This window comes from Ursus americanus, chromosome 4, assembly GCF_024610735.1.
Source record: "Ursus americanus isolate L20-20 chromosome 4, mUrsAme1.1.p, whole genome shotgun sequence".
Taxonomy (NCBI): domain Eukaryota; kingdom Metazoa; phylum Chordata; class Mammalia; order Carnivora; family Ursidae; genus Ursus; species Ursus americanus.
Genome location: NC_142130.1, coordinates 33,228,145 through 33,252,021, shown reverse-complemented (window position 1 = coordinate 33,252,021; position 23,877 = coordinate 33,228,145). Strand labels below are relative to the sequence as shown.

Below are 23,877 nucleotides of genomic sequence, written 5' to 3'. Positions count from 1 at the left end.
GGCTTTTAAAAAAAAAAAAGATTTTATTTATTTGAGAATGAGCGAGAGGGAGAGCACAAGAGGGGTGGGGGGGGAGGGGCGGAAGGAGAAACAGACTCCTCTGCTGAGCAGGGAGCCAGAGGTGGGGCTGGATCCTAGGACGCTGGGATCATGACCTGAGTCGAAGGCAGACGCTTAACCGAGTCACCCAGGCCTACCCGGCCATTTGTTGTTTGTTGTTTGTTGTTTTAAGATTTTAGGAAAAGGACTTTCCCAGGGCAGGGAACAGCATGAGTGGAGGGAGAAATGGAGGTATGAAAAGGTGGTGTGTTTGTGGAGCACCAGGGTTGGGCGGGGTGGGCTGGGGGGCACTAAGCAAAGCTGGAGCGGTTGGTGGCAGCAGCCGGGTGACCAGGAGTGATGAGCATGGGAGTCGGCCTCAGTTCTGTGAGCTTTTTTCTCTCGGTGGAGAATCCCAGAACGCCTTAAGCAAGGGAGCATCGTGACCAGATTCGCATCTTAGAAAGTTCATTCTGACAGCCCTCCAACATTGTGGGATAATCAGTTTGGAACACCTTTGCAAAGTTCCCAGTGAGCAGACACAAATGAATTGTAGGTCACAGTAAGAATCAAAAGCAACTCTGAATATGAAAGCCATGTTCATAAACATTACACATATGCATATTTAGAACATTCTTTTTATTTAAGCAACAGCAGTGGAAGTCTCTGAAAAATGGATGATACTCTGGTCCGTGAAGTTTGTATGGCCCAGGACATTCAAGTAGTGATGGAAACTGGCATGCTGAGATGCAGAGGGCCACAAGGAAGGTGGGACTCTAGAAGAGGTTCAGACAGCCTACTTCTAACACTGAATCCAGAATCATCTGCAAATATAGGGAACCCTGGGTGACTTAGTCGGTTAAGCATCTGCCTTCAACTCGGGTCATGATCCCAGGGTCGTGGGATCGAGTCCTGCATCAAGCTCCTTGCTCAGTCTGCTTCTCCCTCTGCTCCCCCTGCTTGTTCTAGCAGAACTAACAAATTAAAAAAATCTTTAAAATATGTAGATTTTATTTGAGAGTGAGAAAGCACAAGAGGGGGGGGGCAGAGGGAGTGGGAGAAGCAGACTCCCTGCTGAGCAAGGAGCCCAACTCGGGTCTTGATCCCAGGACCCTGGGATCATGACCTGAGCTGAAGGCAGATGCTGAACCGACCAGGCTACCCAAGCGTACCAATAAATAAAATATTAAGAAAAAAGAATCATCTTCAAATGTGAAGGAGGTAACACACAGGTCAGAAAGTCTGTGTTGGCATGTTACAAGGTAAACCGATTTTAAGTTACATTACTCCTGCTATGAACTGATTAATGGCTATGTTTTTACAGGTAGTAATAGCTCCTAAGAGTCTCTCTTTTACCCCATTTACCACCTAGCCTTGCGAACACAAGAGTAAACCTAAGTGTTGTCAGTGGGGACGCTTTCAGCTCCAAAAACAGTACTCACAGTGGACCAACAGTGAAGTCCACATGCTTCAGGCATGGTCTGCTTAGAGCTCCTGCTCCATTTTTCCATGTTTCCCGGAGCTCTAAGAGAATGTCAGCTCAGCAAAACTGAAGCAGTGCCAGTCCTTAACTCCACTTTTTGAAGAGAACATTCTTTCTCCAAGCCTCCTACTAAAGTTTAGGCGTGGATGCCGTGTGCTTACTAACTCTATCACTGGCAGGGGGAATGGGGTCCCACTGATTGGCTTGGGCCAACCAAGACCTGCCCTTGGAGCTGGAGGTCGTATTAGTCCCACCCAAAACGCTTGGCTGCTTCATGATGGGAGAGAAGGAAGATGTGCATGGGAAGCAGCCAAAAACGTCTACACGATTAAAAAAATCACCCTGGGTGATCTAACAGCCCCTAATGAGGACTGCAAATATCAACCCGGTTTTCCATGGGTCTTGTTTGCTATTCAAAGTGACACTAGGGGTACCGGGGTGGCTCGTTTGGTTGAGCGTCTGACTCTTGATTTCAGCTCAGGTCATGAACCCAGGGTGGTGAGATCGAGCCCCATGTTGGCTCCATGCTGAGTGAGGAGTCTGCTTCAGCTTCTCTCTCCCCCTCTCCCTCTGCACCTCCCCACCTCTTTAAAAATAAATAAATCTCTTTAAAAAAAAAAAAAAAAGGGGACTCGCTGCTATGTGCATCACCAAAGGGCCCAAACACAATGAAGGACACCACCTACCAAAGACACTTTATTTATTACCTCTTAACAGTTAATAGTCAAGAACAAATAATAATAACAACAAATAAAAATAACTCGCAAGGGGACCAGACATTAGACATAAACAAGGACACTATTAACATTAAAGAAAGCGCATGCTGGATGTGGCTGTGCGCGCTGGTGGCGACAGGGAAGGCCGCAGCCTCCATGAAGGACCTCTGGAATCTGCGTCCCGAGGCTGGGCATCCGGAGCCAGACCTCAAGCTCCCTCTTTCACCATCAGCCAGACAGAATCCGCCATTTCCAAGTGTCTTCTGGCTCTTGCTCCTGGGGTGTCGTCATCACACTTCCTTAGGCTCCAAGTCGTGGGTAGGACATGCATTGGAGGAAACGTCCGTTCACTCATTGAGGAGGGGATCTGAGGACGGAGGTGGCTCCAGCGCGCGTTCCCCCACCCACTCATCCTTCCAGCCCAGCTTCCTTCTGCCTGTTCCTCCCATTCCTGGTTATGGTTTTGAGGGGTTTTTTGCTTTTTTTCCTCCCTGCCTCTATCACCTACTGGCATTTCAAAAACTCTAGAATGTACTCCATGGTGGGCAGTTCTAGTCTGGGCCTTCTAATTAACATCAAAAAGATCCTGCATTCCCAGTCACTTCTCCCCCAAAAGCTGAGAGACATGTGTTTTTTCTGTCTCCTTGGTGTGAGCTCCCGCCAGGGCGAGGGTAATGAAATGCCTACACTGGAGGGACCAAAGTAGCATCCTATTTTGACTTATTAGAGAATGAGCCTGAGAACCTTAAAAGATGGTTATTTCTTCCCATGCCCTGGCACCTCCATAGCTGAAGCGTAAGAGTCTCTCAGAATTAGATCACAGATCTGTAGGCTATAACTCAAAGCAATATTCTCCCAGGAGTCAACAATCCTGGGGGGTTTTCCTCGAGATTAGAAATGGTTATTGCTGCCCCACCAGGGGAAAAAAAAAAAAACCACCAAAAACCTAACCATTGTACTGATTGGTCAAGATCAACTGTCTTATGAGTGCTAACAGCATCTATGTGCATTTAATTTCATAGGTACGAGCTGCATTCATTGCCAAGCAGTCAAAACTTCCATCCAGACAGGCTGGGTGCTGGGTGCCAGAGGAGTAGCCAAGGCCAGATATTCCCGGCGGCTCATGTCTCCATTAGTCTTTTACACACTCAAAAGAAAAACTCATACATTGGGTTGAGGGCCATGGATGGTCCCCGATTTTTTTACCATTCTAGACGAAAAGAGAGAAAGAGAAAGAGAGGCAAAAAACAAAACAAAACAAAAAACATGACAAAAAAACAAAAAACAAAAACTCTTAGAAAAGTAGTATTGCAACAGAAACATATAAGAAAAATTAGATAAATTATTAACATTACTTTAAGTAGTATTATTGGAATACTATTTTTTAAATTAGAACAGTCACTGTTCTAGGTTCTCTGTCCATATTAGCTTATCTGATTTTTATCCTATGAGACAGGCTTCATTTTGTCTATTTCACAGATGAGGAAACAAACCCAGAGAAGTCAAATAACTTGTCAAAGATCACCAGCTAATACGAGTAACAGAAGGAGCAAGGCTTCAAACCTGGGCTCTAAATCCCATGCTTATTCTACCTCTAAGGGGTTCTCTTTAGAGATTATGCTTGATGTAAAGCTCTCCCCGTGAGGAGGAAAGGAGGATTGTAATGAGGCTGCTGGTTAAGGTTCATCTTGGGTGGGGCCAGCAGGCACTCCCACAGACGCCCATTCTGGGCTGTTGCTGACTAGACCATGTGTCTGACCCAACATGGCACTTCTTGCGCGAGTCAACCCCTTATACACACATGAAACATTAGACTTCTATGACTAAAGGAAACTTTATGTGCAAAATAAATCATGGGATTTCAAACCAGAAATAAGCCAGGGTTTCCCAGAATGGTCATAGTGCGTTAAGACCCTCAGCGGGCAGTGTGCTCGCCTGGGGAAGTCTGCAGAAGTGAATGCACAGAGAACGCGGAGCCTCTGCCCCACCCTCAGCCCCCTCTGCCACCCTCCTGCATTCTTCGCCTCCTTCATCCTCTTTATTTTTCAACTCTTCTGGTTAGGCTTCCCCCCCACCCCTCCCCCTTTTCCCTTCCTCCTCTGTTCTTCCTTCTTTAGGAAGTCCCTTCTCTCCTCGCTGTTCTTCTTTTAACCTCTCTCTTCTCTGGCTCTTTTTCTCTTCCCTCATCGCCTTCCTTCCTTCTAGCTCAGTCCCCTTGGCTCCCGTCCCCATCAAAGTTGCTTCTTAAAGATTCATTCAGACCCCACTAAGCAATGTGAGCACAATTATCCAATACAAATCTAATGAATACAAGCTATGCTCCTGAAAGTCCTCCCAAGGGAAATAAAATAGCACCAGCCTAACTTGCCTTACCTCCGTAGAAATGGATTGGGTTATGCCTTGAAGTCTGGGGGGAGGAAAGGAAAGATTTGCCTTGCTATGGGCAGGCTAGAAGGATCGGACAGAACCATGTTTACATCCAACACTTCTTCCCAGGCCTGACCTCAGTCCTAGGTCCTCAAACCGCCTGGGAATTGTCACCACAATGACCAGAGTCATATCCGTGGAAGTTTATAATGTAAAGGGACCTTAAGGGCATCTAAATTGTTTTTCTTTTTTATAGCTGAGGAAATAGAAGGCCAGGGAAATTAAGTGATGTGTCTAAAGTCACATAGATGGTCAGTGTTAGGGACCAAGTGGTGGCCATTTAACAATAGGAGGGAGCAAAAAAAACAAAAACAAAAACAAAAACACAACGGGAGGGGGTGTCATCTATCTTTCTCTTTGGATTGGAAAACGAAAACAAAAAAGCCTGCAGCCAGGACTTGAAGATAAATGGCCTGGTCCCTGCTCTGCCCTGGGCATTCCACTCCCACCCCAGCCCACAGACTCACCTAGTAGTCAGGGCGGGGCATGCTTCTCTGGTTTGCATAGGGATTCTGTGGCTGACTGGAGACATTTGCCCTGACTTTAGGGAAGATGCTTCCATCTGCTCCGAAATTGCTGAAGCCTGTCGTCTGCTGCAGTCTCAGATTTTGAAAGTCGTTCTCAATCAAGTTCTGTTCTTCTATATTCTTGTTTTTGTTCTTTGAGCTATAAATGGTAACAAGAATTAGGATCTGATAATGGCAGAAAGTTCCTTGAAGCAAATGTTAGTATTCTTTTTCAAAAAATATTTTCAAATTTTGAAATAACTTCAAATTTACATATAAGGTACAAACCAAAAATTACACAAAGCTTCCATGCGTCGCTCACCCAGATTCCCCAATTGTTACCACTTCTGCACCATGAAGGGTAAGTTCTTAGACCTGATGCCCCACTACCCATAATACTTCACTACTTCACTCAGTGTCCACTCCCTAAGTTTTCGGACAGTCTCCTCACAAGCCCTCCATAACCATCAACACCAGAACACTAACACTGATCCAACAATGCCATCCAGTCCCGTTGGTCTCATGCAAGTATTGCTCATGTTACTATTCTTAAGTGTGCTTTTGAGTTATATATGGAAACAACCATAGAAGTCAGAGAGAAAAGATGATCAGTGATACAATTTTTCACTCAAGCAAAGTCAACGTCTATAGAAGCACCTCAGTCAATAAAACAAGTTCAAGGAATAGAGAGGTCTTACAAGGAGCACAAGGTGTTTCCCAGGGTCTGCTGTAGCCCCTCAAGGACCTCAAGTGGAAGCACTTGGAGGCGAGGGAGGTATCTGCCCCCGATGAACTCTGACCACAACCCTTTCTGCCTTCTGGCCCACAGACCTGCCCCTACAGCACCCAGGACCTCTGGCATGTGGACTGGACTGGCTGCATCTGTGATGCCCACAGGGCACTCCCAGGATGACCACCGCCCACCGGAAATGTCGTAAGGGAAGACCCGCTCACCCTGTGACCCCAGTCGCAGCCCAGCCCAGCCTACAATGAAGTTCCTGCCTTTTGAGGAAGGAAAGGAGGAGAGGAGAAGAGGAGGAGAGGAGGGGCTTCATTCCCTTTGAAATGGGCAAGCAATTATAATTCTTGATGTGTTCCCAAGAATCATGAAACTGAGGCTGAACCAAGAGCAGCCCTAGCTCTGCAGCAGGAAGGAGGAGCTGAGAAACATAGCTGTCCTGGGGTCACAAGGTTCCACAAGCCCCTGAAGATGCTGGAGACCGAAGACAGTTAGGTAATCCTCCTAAGAAAGGAGGAGACAGCCTTGCTCCAGAACAGAATGTTCTGGCCATCTTCCTAGAAAAGGGAAGGTCACATTTCCGGTTCTCAGCTTTGCATCCTTATAACAAAGGCTTTTGGGAAGATTTAATATCAAACTGGAATAGTAAAAAAAAAAAGAAGAAGAAGAAACAAAACTGATTTATCCTCTCACGTTACAGTGCAAAAATACCTATTTTGCCAAAATATAAGATATGAGCGAAATGTTACAAACAAGTAGCTTATTTTTACCACTTAAAATGATAATAGTGTTCTCTCTCCCTGAACTTTATCTAAATATTTGTTGAATAAATGAAAGGACTCTACTCAAGTTCTTAGGAAGAGCACTTAAGGCACCAGGCTGTGAAATGGCTTTGCGGAGAGAACAAGCCACGGGGCTCAACTGAAGCTGATGTTAGGCCCGCGACCGCAGGGTCCTGGGCCCGGGGCCTTGACGAATGATACTAGACAGCATCAGTGGGGTTGAAAACTGCTAACAGAGAGCTTCAGTGACATCAGAAAATGGCTGTTATGTCACATTATAACATTAAGCAAAAATAAACCTTAACAATATATTTTTTTTTAACACAAAGGATAGGGCACCTGAGTGGCTTAGTTGGTTAAGTGTCTGACTCTTGGTTTTGGCTTAGGTCATGATCTCAGGGTCATAAAATCAAGCCCCAAATGGGGCTGTATGCTCCTGGGATTCTCTGTCCCCCCTCCCACACCCCGCATGTGCTCTCTAAAACAACAACAACAAAAAAAACCCCACCAAAACCCAAAAACAAACAAAAAACAAAAACCCCACACAAAGAAAATTATGTCTATATCATTTAAAAAGAAAAAAATAGGGGCACCTGGGTGGCTCAGACGGTTAGGCATCTGCCTTCGGCTCAGGTCATGATCCCAGGGTCCTGGGACCGAGCCCCATGTTGGGCTTCCTGCTCAGCAGGCAGTCTGCTTCTCCCTCTCCCTCTCCCCCTACTTGCGCTTTCTCTGTCTCTTTCAAATGAATAAATAAAATTTAAAAAAAATTTTTAAAAATCTGGAAAGATATATGCCAAAATGTTAGTTGCCTCAGGGTAGTGAGTTTTGTGAGTGATTTTTAAATTGTGCTCCTTTACACATTTTTCTGTTTTCTTCAATAATCACGTATGGCTTATATAAGCCAAAGCAAACGAAGGTAAGGGAAAAAACCAACAGTATTAAGAGAGGTCTCGCCTTATCTCCCCCTTCTCTTGCCCCAGGCAAGGCTGGGTAGGTTTAGAACCCCGAGCCTGATGCTGGCGGTGCTGTGCTCTAGCGAAAGGGACGCGTCCACTCCGTACCTTGCTAAGGTGATCAATGCTATCACGAGGCAGAGAATGAGGGCACCGCCAATGCTGCCCACGATAGTGAGGATCAGCTGGAATTCTGAAAAGGAAAAGCAAAGAGTAGGCACAGCCTCCCGCAAGTAGCCCCCACTGTCTACTGCACAGGTACTTGTATTCTGAGCTGTTCCTGGCTGTGAAGACAATCAGGCGGTGGTTCTTTCGTCTCCTTTAGCGCCACCCCCACAACTGCGTCTTTAGAACCCAATCGGAAGAGGCTTGCTTGCCAGTTAAAACCATAAACATAGAGGAGGCCACGGTGGGCAGGTCGGGAACAGGGCCTTCCTGGGCTCTGTGGGAGATGAGATCTCAACGGAGGGGCACATCCCTTCCTAACCTCTGCCTGCCCACTCTGACCTTGCTGATACGCAGGGGGAACTAGGCTGGAGTTAAATCTGTCACTCGCAAAGGCTTGATACAATCAGTGAGAGGAGAGCTGGTGGCTGCCCATTGTCCTCCTCTCCATCTGCTCTGGCTGGCACTATTGAGCATGGCCAATGTGGCTATGAGGTGGCCTGAGCTTACAGCGCCCACGGCAGATTTCAAATACACAGTATGAAGGAAAAAAACTAAAATTTCTCATGAATAACTGATGATATATTGAAAAATATTTTTGATATATGAAGTGAAATGAAATGTTAAAATCAAGTTCACTTATTTCTCTTTAAGAAATGTACTTAGAATTTTAGAATTTGAAATTAAATATGAAGCTCCATTACATTTCTATTGGACAGGGCTGTACTAGAACACTCTTTCTGCTTCATGACTGCCATATATGCCACCACCACCCTGGATTCATGGGGGCATAGACCATGTCTGGAAGAGACCTCAAAGGTCATTGATCCAAGCCTCTCATTTTGTAGGTGTGAAAGCGCAGACTGAAAAGACTTAGCAAATCCAGCCTTGCAACAAAATACAGCAGAAATCGAGAGCTTTTTTCATCACTAACTTTGTGGCTCGCTGAGAGGCCAACAGTAATGCTTCCTTCATGTCAGATCATCAGTCTTTAATTCATTATATAAAATTTAAAATATAATTAAAAATATAAAGTTAGTATTGTCTCAATCCGGTGGGGGTGGGGTGTGGGAGAGAACGAACCAACTGAACTTGCAACAACAAATCACAAGCTAGTAAACAGCTCTGGGACAAAAGGACTTGCGTATTTAAATGGTTTTTAGTTCTGCTCTCCCACGATCACAAACATTTGGGGAATATACTGGTCTTTTATCCTTGCTAGTAACAGAAAATGAATAGAATGTTAGGACGCCCTCCTCTGGTCTGGCCAAGTCCAAAGCCCACCTCTTGGGCTAGGTTCTGTTATTTTCTGTAACTGGGGTGCTGCTACCCATGACCTAAAGGCAGGCATGGGATGGCATGACCCAGAATATAAACCACAGGCAGATTTTCTCAGTCTTTATGAAGGGAGCCGAAAACTTTGGAGTCCTGTATTCAGCATGTATCCCGTATTTCTCAGAAGCTTAATAACAAAGCAAAACTTTTATACTCACGGTCTTCACAGTTGACTCCGCTGTAGCCAAATGCACACCTAAAATATAATAATGGAAACCATGGTACAGAGTCTCTGTGGGGAGCACATCCGAGTTCCCACCCAACTGCCATGTCTTCCTTTCTATCTTCCTTTCATTCTACCTGCCTCCCCCCCTTCTCTTCCTCTTTTCTTCCTTATCCTCCCATTCTTCCAAGTGAACACCTTCTATGGAGCTCTGGAAGGCTGAAGAGGGGACACAATTCCAAGCGGTCCTATTTCCTACCGACTGAACCCTCCATCCTCTGAACTTCAGGAAGATTCAGCTCAAACTAAGCTGAAGCCCAGAGGCACGGAGCATGGTGAGGCCCCCTCGGCTGCAAGGCCACATGGCTCTGCCACTTAATTCTGCCCTGTGAGCTGGGGCTTGTTATTTACATTCTCTGAGCTTCACTTTGCTCCCCGGCAAGTGGGGAACGAATTCGTTCCTGACTATGTTGGCTGTGTGACACGTATTCCTTGCACGGTTCCCAGCACAGAGACGTTTAAGGACGATCGATGCTGATGACGATGACACGATGAGCACGTGCTCTTATACCTACCAATGTATGGCAGCAGTCCAACATCCTGACCCTAAACCCATGTCTGTAAGTTCTATCCTCTGTGTCTAGCTCCCGTTGTGGTAAGATGAAAAAGGAGTGATTTCTCTTACTCTTGACAGATCCCATGAGCATTTTCCTTGTAGCCTGACAGGCACACACATTCGGCGTTCGTGCCGTCCTTGTTCACTAAGCACTGCTTATTGTGGTCTGCGTTGCAGGTGTCAGAACACTTTTGAGCAGAAGCTTCAAAAGAAAATTTCTGAGTTATTTTCAGAAACAACCCCTATTTTCAGAAACAACCCCAAAGTGATATGTCACAGAACACAATTTTCTAATATTGCTTTTTCTGGGTAAAGTAAGGTGCTCCCTGGCTGCATGCACGACACGCTCCCTGTGAAGACGCCCATGGGCTTCCTCGCCAGGTCCTTGTTTCTAAAGCCCAAATCTACACCCCTCAGACTCTGGAATGTACACGGAAACGAGCACTAAAGCTTGTATTTTGCAAATGCAAAAGGAGAAAAGGCAGGCATTGTGAAGAACATTTACAAGAAGGTGAAACACTCACCAACACACACAGGGATCTGGGCGTTAGGTCTTTCCATTCCCTCCTTGCATTTACACAGCGAACCGCTGTTACAGTCGTCTTGCTCATTTTCCTTTTCACAACCATAATAATCACACAGACTTTGATCTGAGAGGCACAGACAATTCAAAAATACAGTCAGCAAGACAACAGGGAGGGGAATTATGGCATTGCAATAAAGAAATGGTTGTTCTTTCAGGCTACTAAGCCTGGCGGTGATTTGTAACACAGCAAAAGTGAATTGTTCCAGCTGCGCTGGGGGCTGGCAGGTCAGGCTAAGGGAAACAGGGCAAGGAAGGCTTTCTGGGATCATTTGGAAGCTACAGGTTGGTATAAAGCCTTCTTGTTTCTCCCTTCTTCCTACCTTCCTACCTTCCAAAGAGAGGAGCAAAATGGTCAGTGTGATGACTTGGGGGGTGGGGCTGGAAAGGAATAGAACCAAGGGAGGAGGAGGAATGACTGGTTAACTGGAACTGGGCCCATCTGTGGATTCAAGTCTCCTGCTTTTCTTGCCCCCTTCTCACAGAGGATGGAAATGTTTACAAAAAGATAGGTCTTCAAGGAAACTTCGAAGAATAAGTATTGAATGCTTACTAGTATATCCCGTAATGCCAACCATGCTGTTTTGAATTGCTTTTCTAATTGTTTCAGACACACTGTTCTCATTTTCTTTTGTAGTTTCTATGAAGATGTTTAAGACCTCTACCACAACATCATTGTCGCCAGCACGCATTTCTGATCTTGCTGAAGGAGAGATGCTGAAAATGAAATGAATCCATTGCCTGATGAACTGAACCAAAGGATCCACAGACCAGTCCCAAGAAACTCCCAGACTCTCCAGTCTCCCAGCTCTAGTCCTGACCCACTGCCCTATATCCGCACCTGGGGCCCAAATAAGGGGGCCTGGGGGTGCAGTAAGATGGCGATTTATAGGCCCAGAGATCTAGCTCTCTTTGACGTGTGCTCAGAGGCGAACTCTAGCTAAACCGTGTCCTGTTGGAGGATATTGAGAAAAGTTGCGGACAATCCATTTTAGGAGCCAGAAGCCTGGAGCTAACCAGAAGTAGAACAGATAACGTCTGAAACAGTAACTTGTCACTTTCTGTAGAAAATCGAGAGTAGGTCTCTTGCTGAGCTGGTATATTAGGGCTGTTTTTTCTGTATAGCTCCATTCATCTTAGAACATTCTTTCCCTGGCCTGCAGTGCATGTGTATTAATATGCTTCAGGAAAGGCCAAGATGGAATCACTAACTTCTTGAGACTCCCCTTCCTCTTTGGGTCCCTAACTAGCATCCAACACTGGCCACTGCATGTTGATATGCCCAATAATTGCTTGTTCTTCCTGCAGAAAGAACTCACTGCTGGTCTCCCTCACTTCCCCCCCACCCCACCGCGCCGTGACAGAAGAGATGTCTGTGAGCCATTCACTCTTCCCTGACCCCTCTGTGCGCATTCTAGGGTTGACCAGGTGTGGCTTTAGCCAAGGAATGAAACCAAACAAACTGGTCTAGGTGATACCCTGGGCCTTGTGTCCAAGTTGTTAAGGAGCCAATCACAGACAGCATCTTGCTGCCCCAAGCTACAGCCTGCCCATTCAGGCCAGGGCCCATGCGACATCGGAAGCACAGCCCTCTGCAGTGCTCAGACTGACCACCTCTTCTTGTGACTTGCCACTGGAGGGCCTCAGATAACTCGAGAGGAGACTGGAAGTCAGGCAAACATATACCTGCCTCCAAGTACCCCATCGGCCCATCGCAAACTTACCTTACTCCCTCAATTACAGTTTGTCCGTAATCAGAATTATCAAACGTGTTCTTAAACTGTGGAGGAGGAGAACAGACTTAATAACCACCGCAAAGAGAGGGTAAATGTGATACTATGTCTAAATTTTCACACAAACACATTTCTAACCTCATTTGGAAAAGTATACATGGCTCATCACAGCAATCTGTCCCTTACATGGGCTCTAACACCTCTGATAATTGTTCTAAAACAATACGATTCTGGTATGACAGAGTTATCCAGGAAAAAGACCTAAGGCACCCGAAACAATGATCACACTTTTAAAAATAAGGTGACTGCTTATTCAGTTTGTGTTTTCCAAGTCCCCGTGAAGTTCTGCATATTTGGTTTGCGTGTTTGTTAGATTTCTCTATAAGCATGCTTCGTGCACTCATCAATTTTCCCAGGGAATACTCATTTAATTGCCCACCTTGCCAAGGCTTCATGCCAGAAACAGAGATGGCAGAGACAGGTGGGTCCTGCCCTGTGATGAGTCAGGGGACTATACCGTGAAAGTGGGGAGAGGTGAGCACCACAGGGCACCACAATCTACCACACAAATTCAAAGGCACTCTCTTCTGGCTGCCGAGATCCAGGGAAGGCTTCATAAAGGAGACCAGCCTTAAAGCATTTTAGGAAGTGGTGCCAGGCCGGAGAGGAGGAAGGAGCTTACACACGAATGTTCAGAAGCATCGTGGCTCAAAGGGAGCAGGCTGAACTTGGAAGAGTACCTCAAATCAAATTTCTCCGTGTCAGCCTTTGCACATCTGCTGTGAACTTCACCTTTGTCCTTGGAAACCTGGAGATAACAGTAATTCCTACCACACAGGGCTATGACGATTATCAAATGAGATGGACTGTATGATACATGGCTTTGGGAGCTGGAAGGGGCTCCAGCACGGGTACGTCTTACTAGAGCAGACAACTCTAGAGACTTGCAGACAAGGGGCAAGAAATAAAGCTGGAACCTCTGGCAGGGGTGAGGTAGAGCAGGGGTGAGGGTCCCAATGAGGACGTAAGTTCATTAATGCAAAGAATGGGGTTTGTTTTCTCTTTCTGATGACACAACCTCCCTCACCCCACCCCCCAGCACTCAGCCCAGGGCAATCCCCAGGAAATGTTCCATAAACACTGGCTGACTGATGACCAAATGAATTAAATGTGAAAGACATGATCTTGGACATGTCTTCCCCTCTGTGGGCCCCAGCCTCAGTATTTTACTATATGAGCACTGAACAGAGTTGATGCAACCTTTTTATAATACATGACTTTTTATTATTTTTCTCCTCATGGTGACCCAATGCTTTAAAAGACCATGGCAACCAATGTTATTTTAGAAAGATTTTAAGTTATTTCTCTTTTATTCTCGTCAAATTCAAATAAATTTGATGCCCTAATTCATCTGGGTAGCCTTATATCCAGAATACATCTATATGCCTTTTAATTCTTTTAAATGCTAGGAATAGCTGGTATTTCTGTAAACCATCAGAGGCCTGGGAGTTACTTAGGAACAAGTTCACTGGATGACCTCCAAGGTCCCTCTCATTTGCCTACTGACCACTATCCATTTATTTCTCTTATTCCCAAAGAAAAGATATTTCAAAATTAGCATCTGGCATAAGAGACAGTGTCTCTCTCTTTTTTTTTTTTAAATCTTCCAGGTCACCCTTTGAGGATGTTGGGATAGACGATACTCAAACTGAAGAGCTGTAAGTCTGGACAAGAAGGCAGGAGCTATCCAAACAACACAGCCAGCAGGTGAGGAGTTCGAGAAGCGCCTTTGTGGTCAGGCAGGTCTGGGTTCAAATCCCCACCTCCTCGCTCCTCAGCTGGGTGACCTGCAGTCACTTAACCTTCCTGATCCTTGGTAGCTTCATCAGCAAAATAGCACTATAGTACCATCTTCCCTATAGGGCTATTCTGAGAATTTGAAGTACTGCACATAAAATGCCAGGCACATAACGCAAATACCCCTGCAGACTGTCCATTTGGATCCAGCTGGGTAGACAGTTGACGCTGTGAGAAGTCACAGGGCCTGAGCTGGGACTGCCTCGGGGCTACAAAGTCTGCTAGGAGGACTCTGAAGAAAGTCAATGGCCTCTCTTTTCCTGTCTCTAGGGAGTTGCAGAAGAGTTCTGTTATCCCCTTCAGAAGAAAAGCTTCCTGGAAATTAGAAGAATGCTCTATCCCCTCTGGTTCCTCTGAAATCATCAAGACCTGACTGAGATCAAGTCCTAAAATTGGTATCTGAAGGGCATACTCGGGTGGCAGGAGGGGTCTTTTGGACACACCTACCCAAAGCAAGCTTGGGGGACGTAGTGGCCCCTGCTCAGTAAAGCCACCAGACAACAGAGGGGTTCCCTGGAAACAGGAACACGGTGATGTTGCTATCCTCAATGTACCAAATATCATCCAAGTGGATGAATTGGAATGTGGGTCCAGGGTAAGAGGGTAAGTCATGGCCAGCTGCCTGTCGTGCTCAGGTGGTATGACAAGGGGCCAAGGCCGGGCTCCTAAAGCCATGGTCTTCATCCTAGCAGCGCCAGGCACGGGCTGTTTGGTCATGAGCACTAGCTCTCTCTGTGCTATCTGTAAATCATCTGGACAATGATGTTTTATGTTCTACCAATTCTGCTAGCAAAACTCTTTTGTAATGAAGTAAGTCTGAATTGAAAGATACGGTCTTCAATGTCTTCCTTAGATTTTAAAAGAGTTTCTCCACTTAGGGTTCTAAGACATATTTATAGGCTACTATTTTTTCCCTTTAAAAACTACTTTCAGAAACATTGGCTGGATGTCCTCTATAAGCTCTTTCATATCTAACATCTGTGGTTCCAGAATGGAGATTTCCACCCCTTTTCATGTTGACACATTCACTCACAACCATCAATGAAATGAAGCTATTGCTCATTTTGACATTTTCAACAGTGCAAAAAAGTAACAGATATTAATTCAAATAGATTTCCTTTACCAAACATCAAAAAAAAAAAAAAGCCAGAGTAGTAAAAAAATGTATGCAAATTTGATTGTACAAAGGAAAAAAATCTTCAATTTCTTCTCTTCGATTATGAGAATAATTTTATTTTAAAACATCATTATATTTATGTGTCCATTTAAAAATATTATAGGGACACCTGGGTGGTTTAGTTGGTTAAACGTTCGACTCTTGATTTCAGCTCAGGTCTTGATCTCAGGGTCATGAGTTCAAGCCCAAGTTGGGCTCCATGCTGTGCATGGCAACTTAAAAAAAAAAAAATTCTAATAGCATCTGTATCAATGGGTATGGCATGGCTGGAGCAAGCGTCTAAAGGCCCTCTGCCATGCTGGGTGTTACCCATCTAGGTGCAGGATCATGGGGAGGCCCAAGGGTCCCAGAGGAGCGGCCTGGGCAACCAGCCACCAGGGGGCTCAGGACAGCTGCAATTTACAACCACTAAGGGTGCCTTCCACTGTTTCAGTGACTGGGATAGCTGTGCCAGTGTGTGCGACCTGAACACCAGTCCCACATGCTGCAAGAAAGTGTTAGAATGAAGAACACTTATATAGGAAGAAAGGTTGGAAAATACTTACAAAATCAGTAATTTCAACATGTAATTTTTGATAGACCAAAGAATTTTCATCTTCCAAACCAGATGTTTCTGATACTTTTACTATAACATTTCCAGGGAATAACTTTCCTGAAATTTAAGCAGAAGCTTTTTATTAACATTTAATGTAAAGAGGGTTAATTTCCATTTTGTTTAAAATATAGGTTATTCTTAAAAATTCTAAACATTATATGATGATATCACAGAAGTCTGGAAAGATGAAAAATGTGACCCCAACTCTCACCCACCCCAACACAACCATTTTTGTTTTGGTGTGTTTCTCCCAGCTCTTTTTTTTCATGCGTAGTTTACACTGTCATAATGGAGCCTTTGCTGCCTATAAATTATCCTCTCTGTCTACTACTCTGGAGGCTCTCTTAATTATTTTGCATTTTCTAATCCACTTTAGGTCTGAAAGGCAGCTCTGCAGGTTTCATCCCTTGGAACTCACCTTTTTTGCATGTGGAGGAGTTATAGTAATATCCAAAGGAACACAGGCAAAAATAGGTATTATTCAGGCTAACACATGAAGAACCATCCTTACAGGGAGCGCCTTGGCAAGGGTTGCTGGGAACTGAGAGAGAGGAAAAAGAGATTAAAAATCTACAGAATGACAACAGGTTCCACCCAGAAACAGACTTTAAAATCATCATGCCTCCCTCATGGGCACGTTCTATTCCTTGGTTGTGTTATTCCACACACACCCTTAGAAGAGCGTATGCCTCTAGGGAGTCTTTTACGGAAATTCTGGAGCCAGGTGCTTGCCAACAGTAAAGGCAGAGGTTGGTGGCCAAGAGTCTGCTCGGAGAGACAGCAGTCTCCTAATTCCATCTTTAGCATCTTTGGATCTCAAGGATCCTCCAGAATCTTAATATCTGGGCCTCCCACACTAGGTAGGGCTTCCTTGTTCCATTTGAAAGAAAGCACCTATTTTCTAGGGAAGTATGAGTAATTGTCTTATAGGGAGGGACAGGCAGGAAGCCCCCAAAAGAAATGAGGTATTCTATTTGGGTTAGCATACAAGGCATACAGGCACATGAAGAAAGGAAAAGGATGGTAAGGGGACATTGCAGATTAACTCAGTGAAAATTCTCAGAGGAAGTGATGAGGGCATACTCCACCCCCTGGCTTTCTGAGTGGATGACTTGAATGGATGGTGAGAACTATTGCAATGGTTTCTACACCATTGGCTGGTGCTCTCAGACTGGGCAGGGTGCAGCATCTTTTCCTCTCTCTGGAGAAGTGGCAGGAACAGGGAGTGGAGTTAGGTCAGAGGAAAATGGTTGTCTTGTCTGGCCACTTTCTCCCTCTCCATCAAATGAAATGATTCTGAGCTTTGACTTCAGAAAAGACGGAATGACTGAGCAAGAGGTGTTAATGTTCTTATGAACCTATAAGTAGAAATTGTTGATTTTTTAAAAAGCTATATATAAGATACAGTATGTCGAGCATCCTCTTTTGTGAAAAAGAGGAGACTATGTACAAGCGTACAGATAGGTATGCTCATATTTGCACACTTCCCTCTGCAGAAAGATACGAGAAGGGAACAGGGGTCTGGATCCTAGAGGTTTAGGCTAGGAGGGAGATTTAGTGCTTGCTGCAAATACTTTTGCCCTGTTTAAGCTTCTTTCCTTCCATAACTGTGGGTCTAATGTACTTTCATTAAAAAATAAAAAATAAAATAGTGCTGATGAGGATCTGGAGTAACAGGAATGCTCATACTAGTGGGAAAGCAAAATGGTACAGCCACCTTGGAAGACAGTCTGGCCGTTTCTTACAAAACTACACACACTCTTACCAGCAAGCTCACTCCTTGGTATTTACCCAAGGGAGCTGAAAACATGTCCACTCAAAAACCTGCATAGGAATATTTACAGCAGCTTTATTTGTAACTGCCAAAACTTGGAAGCAACCAAGATGTTCTTCAGTAGGTGAATGGATAAAACCATGGTACATTCAGACAGTGGAATATTATTCAGAGTCAAAAAGAAATGAGCCATCAAGCCATGAAAAGACATGGAAGAGTCTTAAATGCATAGTACTGAGTGAGAGGAGCCAACCTGGAAAGACTAACATGTGAGTCCAACTACATGACATTCTGGAAAAGACAAAACCATGGCAATAGTAAAAAGATCACTGGTTGCCAGGGGTTGGGGAGGGGGTAGGGGATGAGTAAGCAGAGCACAGTCAATTGGTAGGGCAGTGTAAGTATTCTGATACTGTATGATGGATACACGTCATTCCTCATTTGTCCAAACCCATAGAATGTGCAGCAGCAACAAGGAGCCCTGGCGTAGCCTGTGCAACTTGGGTGATGATGCTGTGTCAGGGAACATTCGTCAGTTGTCTCAAACATACACTCTGGTGAGGGATGTTGATAATGAGGGAGGCTATCCCTTGTGGAGGCAGGAAATATATGGGAGATCTCTGTACCTTCCTCTCAATTTTGTTGTGAATCTAAAACTGCTCCAAAAAATAAAGTCCATTAAAAAAATTTTTTTTAAAGAGTTAAAAAAAAAAAGCCTTCCTGGGACAAAAGCAAGCTTGCTCAGTATCTCATAAAGGCATGAGTTACTATTTTAAGTAAAATGAAAGGGGTTTTTAAAAAGCCTCAGCTGTAAGGAAGCAAGGATGGTTTGGAAAATCCCAGGGAAGAAACTGAGTCAACTCCACTCAGGATATACCAGACAAGTAACTCCTGGTATATGCTTTCTCTCCAGCAATGAAGGGCAGACCTGTCCACTGGTTGTGTGTGCGCCAGGAGTAAAGGCACAAGATGGTACAGCTGGAAGGGACTTCGGTGGCTCGTTAGTCCATCACACCTTATTACGGCTGGCTGGGGAGGCTGAAGCCAAGAGAGAAGTGATTTGCCCCCTCCCCACAGTAAGCTAGTGATCAGGCCAGAACACAAGGTGGCTGCCTTACTCAGAGAATGACTGGGGAAGCAGGAATGGCTTAGAAAAGCTCCCTTTCCTGACTCCAGTAGAGCTGGTTGTGCCGCTGTGCCCCAGGTGGCCTCGTCTTCAGAGTGGGCCCTTCAAACATGAAAGCAACCTGGGAACCAGGTCTTCTACACAGGCTCTGGCTCCACCTGCTTAATCATTCATCTCTTACAACTGTCAGAAACACTGGGGAAACCAAAAGAAGTCAGTGTAGGGGGCCATCAACTTGCTCTCTGACCTTGGGCAAGTTGTAGCCCTCGCTGGGCCTCAGTTTCCCTGAGAAAGACAGGGTTTATCTAGACATTTCAAGGCTAGATCTGAGGATTATTTTAGACCAGGGGTTGGCAAACTATGACTCATGAGCCAAATCTGGCTAGTCTTCAGTTTTTGTAAATAGCGTTTTACTGGTCTATCGCCAGGCTCCTTCCTGTATACTGACCATGACTGCTTCCATGTGAAAATGGCAGAGGGGAGTAGTCACAACAGAAACTGTATTGTGGCCCACAAAACCTAAAATATTTACTAGTTTGTCTTCGCTAATAAAGTTGGCTGACCCCTATTCTAGACCAAACGTTGGGAAATGAGCAAGTGGTTTCAATAGTTTTGGCTTGAGGTCAATTGCCATCTCTTAGCATTCCCGAAACATCTGTCCTTTGGACAATGGCCCCAATCATGTCTAGGCCTGTTTCAAGCACTGCTCCTGTTTGGCTCTTTATCCCTCAGGCTCAAATTCCATGAATTAACTCAAACTCCAAACTGTGATCGTAATGTCACATTCTTCACAATACTGTTAAGGAGTCAGGGTAGAACTGACTCCTTCCTTAGGTAGATCGGGGAGCTAGACCAGTGGGGCTGGCGAGAGAGTGCTTGTTTGGACCTGGCCTTCTCAGAGAAGCTGAAACGATTTCTAAAAATTCCCCAGGGAGAAGGAAGCCGGAGACGTAGCTTGCATGATGTTCACGTTCACAAAAACCTTCCACCTCTAGCTTGAAGCGACACAGGTGGGAAGGAAAGGAGAACAGAATGAAACCGTGGGTTATCTTGTAGGGTCCCTGCCATCACTACTAGCCTTTGTGACTCAAGAGTTTTTAATTCCAGGGGTTCATAGTCAAGGAAACCTTAGGTGTCTTTATACCCACTTCCCTCCACCAGCAGAACACACTTACCTACCATCCTCCACAATGCCCTGACCCTACAAGCAAGCCGTCTTTGAGGGACGGAATCGCTCTTACCTGTGGGACCAGGTTTTGGCGTGCTAATCATGGGTGAAGTGACGTTGCCAGAAGTCACTGGAGTAACAACCTCTGAGGAATTATTTTGTGTGTTTGGGGTGGTGATTGATCCATTATTGTTCGTTTGTGTTGTTGGAGATGGAGCAGCTGAGCTTGAGTTACCACTTACAGGTGAGGTGGTGTTAGTGGTCGCTACAGTTGTGGTTGATTTAGTTTCTGTAGTCGTGGCATTGGAGTCTGGAACTGCACTTGATACAGAAACTGTAGGAGCATATGGAGGTGTTGTGATGGTGGTAGAAGTAGGTGGAGTTGGTGAGGTGCTGTTCGAGTTAGGTGGACTTGGTGAGGTGCTGTTCGAGTTAGGTGGACTTAGTGAGGTGCTGGTAGAATTAGGTGGACTTGGTGAGGTGCTGGTAGAATTAGGTGGACTTGGTGAGGTGCTATTCGAGTTAGGTGGACTTGGTGAGGTGCTGTTCGAGTTAGGTGGATTTGGTGAGGTGCTGGTAGAATTAGGTGGACTTGGTGAGGTGCTGGTAGAATTAGGTAGACTTGGTACGGTGGTGTTAGAATTAGGTGGACTTGGTACGGTGGTAGTAGCTGCACTACTTGTGGGAAGACTACTACTTGAAGGCGAGGTAGATGAGTTTAACTGGGTGGCTGGGGAAACAGAGATACCAAGTTTCAGAAGACAGAACATTCAATATATAATGGCAGTTGCTATTATTTAATACTAATTAGTACTCAATCATTCTTTTCTGAAAAACAAATATAATTGACTACGTTAAAAATGAAAATACATGGGATGCCTGTGTGGCTCAGTTGGTTAAGGATCTGCCTTTAGCTCAGGTCATGATCCCAGGGTCCTGGGATCGAGCCCCGCATCAGGCTCCTCACTCGGCGGGGAGCCTGCTTCTCCCTCTGCCTGCCGCTCCCCCTGCTTGTCCTCTCTCCCCCTCCCCCTCTGACAAACAAATAAATAAAATCTTAAAAAAACAAACATGAAAATACAGGACTACTTCGAACACACACACAAAACCCCACAATAAATAAAATTGAAAATTAAGCATACAAAACTGGAAAAATGTTATTGAAATCTATTACAAAAAATTAATATGTATGCAGATGAGTACCAAGAAGTAACATCTTTTCTGCCTGCAGTTGCAGAACTATAAATCTGGTGTAATACTCTTGAGTAGTCCTCTGGGAGGACAACTGAAAGCACCAGCAGGGGGCGCGGTTACGACCTGAAAGTCACCTCCCTTTGTCTTTACAGTTTGAGGCAACTGTCCTCATTTCCCATTTATGTGGCATTTTAGGGAGCATTGGAAAGGGGGTGTGTTTAAAAGAATGATGAAATAAAAATACTTCATTAAGTGTGTGTTAAACTTCCTCCAAAAATTTTTCTAGTGATGTTTACCCATTAATAATTTTAGACACAATTTTTTAAAGAGTAAGATGAATAGAGATGATCTTTGCCCTAAGGGCTATGGTGATCATCAGAGTTGCCTTTTTTCAACTCTTAGGAACCCTTGGACACACGGAGTAGTAAACTCTTAGCAGTCCAGTGATTAGTATCCTAGAACCCTTTACTGTCTCAAAAAACTGACATTGACAACCAGTTAAAAAAAATTATTAAATGCTTTAGTGAGAGGGGAAAAAAAGCTTTAGTAAGAAAGCAATTCCTGAACCCTCGGATTAAAAAAAAAAAAAAAGAACAAAAAAACCACAAAAAAACACCATGCTGATGGCCTGGGTCTGTGAGCCCCTGGCTGGTATAATCTGGCTCTTCACCTTCAACAGGGCCTGGCTCAAATAATCCTTAAAGGTTGAAGAGATAAACAATTGCTCTTCCAGGAGCAAGGAAACAGCTCACCAGCTGGTCATCTTGACCTATTTCTCCTTCTCTTTTCTTCTAACAAGGGCTTACCCTGTGCCAGACAGTAACTGTGAAATTGATACGAGCATCCGCATTCGATAGAAGGGCACAACGCCACCCAGAGGGGTTTAGGGATTTGCCCAGAGGTAAGCCTTAATTTCCATGTGGAAGGGGGCAAAAGGTTCGATGCTAGAACCAGGGATTAAACCAGGCCCTTTCGGGGCCAAAGGAAAGGCTATCAGGCACCAGGCCCTGGGAACATACTGATTGTTCTTGTCTGGCCTGAGGAACTCTGGAGGGCAAATCTCTGACTTGCTGAACCCCACACCCCATAGTCCAGAGGCCCCTTGACTTCTGCTCTGTCTTCCTTCACCACAGACTGCAATGCCCTATGTCCTTGAGCAGAGTCAGAAAATAGCCTGCTGGGCCATGGAACGGGTACCTTGAGCATGCTGCTGGTTCTATCTCCATGACAGCAAACGTAATTAAAAGATTTAAAAATTGTGAAATGTTGGGCGCCTGGGTGACTCAGTCGGTTAAGCGTCGCCTTCGGCTCAGGTCATGATCCTGGTGTCCTGGGATCCCGCATCAGGCTCCCTGCTCCCCCCTCCCTCTGCCCCTCCTCCCTTCTTGTGCCTGCGCACGCTCTCTGAAATAAGTAAGTAAATAAAATCTTAAAATCTTTTTTTAAAATGTAAAAATAACAATCATTTTTTAAAAATTGTAAAATGTGTCTTACCTGAGGTTACAAAAAGGAGGCTGAGAAGAGTGAGGTGAGCAAGGGCTCTCATTTTAGATGTTCTTGCTGGACAATCCAAGGGGGAAATGACTTCCCCTCAACTGTCTTTCGTTTTAAACTCGCTTTTTGGGTACAAAGTCCAGTCATTAACTGACGTCAGCCAGCCAGAGGCAATTACTTGTTGGGGTTTGGTCCTTTACCAGAGGTCTCTTCTGAGCTTTGAGATAAAAGAAGTGGGTCTGGCTTTAGAGAGTATTTTTTTGTTCAAAATATTCTAGCCAAATTATTACAGTCCCAAATAGCCCAAAACAGCCTAAACGTCCTTGGGAGGTTGTGTGGGCTGGGGGTGGGGGAGTAGTTAATCTCTTTATATCTCAACTGTCCCTGGGCGACCACCTCTTAGCAGGGCACCGCTCCTTTGAACACCCAATGAGAGCATCTGTGCTCCACTCCCTGCCCCTGGAGTGTGGAGATGCAGTTTCCTCCCGCTAGAGCTCCAAGAATCCCTGAGGAGCTCTACCGTGGTTTCCCCGCACTGTGGCCTAGCTTTGGGGCGGCCTCCCTGATGGTCACTTCGAGCAAGTTTGTAATCCTGTCTCCAGGCCTCCGTGGCTCTCCACATGGCACTTTACCTGGACACAGCCCCCCATTCATGCCCTCAAACACAGTTAATATCGAACTGTAGGATTTAGCCTAAATTTACGGAAGGCTTGTGGGTGACAGCTGGGACAGTGGGAAATGCAGTGCAGAAAAAGGAAAAACTTACAACAGATGACTACATGTCTTCACTCCTGGTTGTTCGCTGGCCTAGCCACCTGCTCCCAGCTCCTCTACTCACCTCTTGTCCCCAAGCCCCTGACTTCTCGCCCCATTTCAGGAAACAGCCCCATCACTCAGAGTGGGGGCTTCTTAACTCAGGCCTCCCTCCCTACAGCTCAGAACCCCAGGTCCCTCAGGGTCTAGCCCCAGCCAGAGGGGTGAATCCAGTGATTCCTTGTGAATAGTAGCCAGAGTTTTACCTCTGACCTTCGTGAAGACAAATTTTTTTATGTTATTACACAGAAGTTTACTTCCTTGCTGTCGCAAAAGTCTCGGCTCAGGAATAGGATTTCGGGTTTGCTCTTATATAGCCAAGAGGCCCATTTAAATATTTTTCCCAAAGACTCCCCATGCTATTATTCTCAGCTTGAAGGATTCATGGCACCAGAAGTTAAATCAAAGCCTCTTTCATCTTTTCTTTTTTCTTTTT

General features: G+C 45.2%; 1 protein-coding gene across 1 annotated transcript; it reads right to left on the bottom strand.

Moving 5' to 3' along the window:
• Positions 1-2,186: 2,186 nt before the first annotated feature.
• On the bottom strand, positions 2,187-22,840 carry MUC13 (mucin 13, cell surface associated). Its single transcript, XM_045812736.2, has 12 exons — positions 22,629-22,840; positions 20,014-20,670; positions 16,291-16,413; positions 15,823-15,929; positions 12,235-12,290; positions 11,064-11,227; positions 10,452-10,577; positions 9,997-10,129; positions 9,307-9,344; positions 7,757-7,841; positions 5,133-5,331; positions 2,187-3,448 (listed from the first exon to the last, which is right to left on the bottom strand). The coding sequence occupies exons 1-11, from the start codon at positions 22,678-22,680 to the stop codon at positions 5,133-5,135; spliced, it is 1,740 nt and encodes a 579-aa protein (XP_045668692.2). The 5' UTR covers positions 22,681-22,840; the 3' UTR covers positions 2,187-3,448.
• Positions 22,841-23,877: the final 1,037 nt, after the last annotated feature.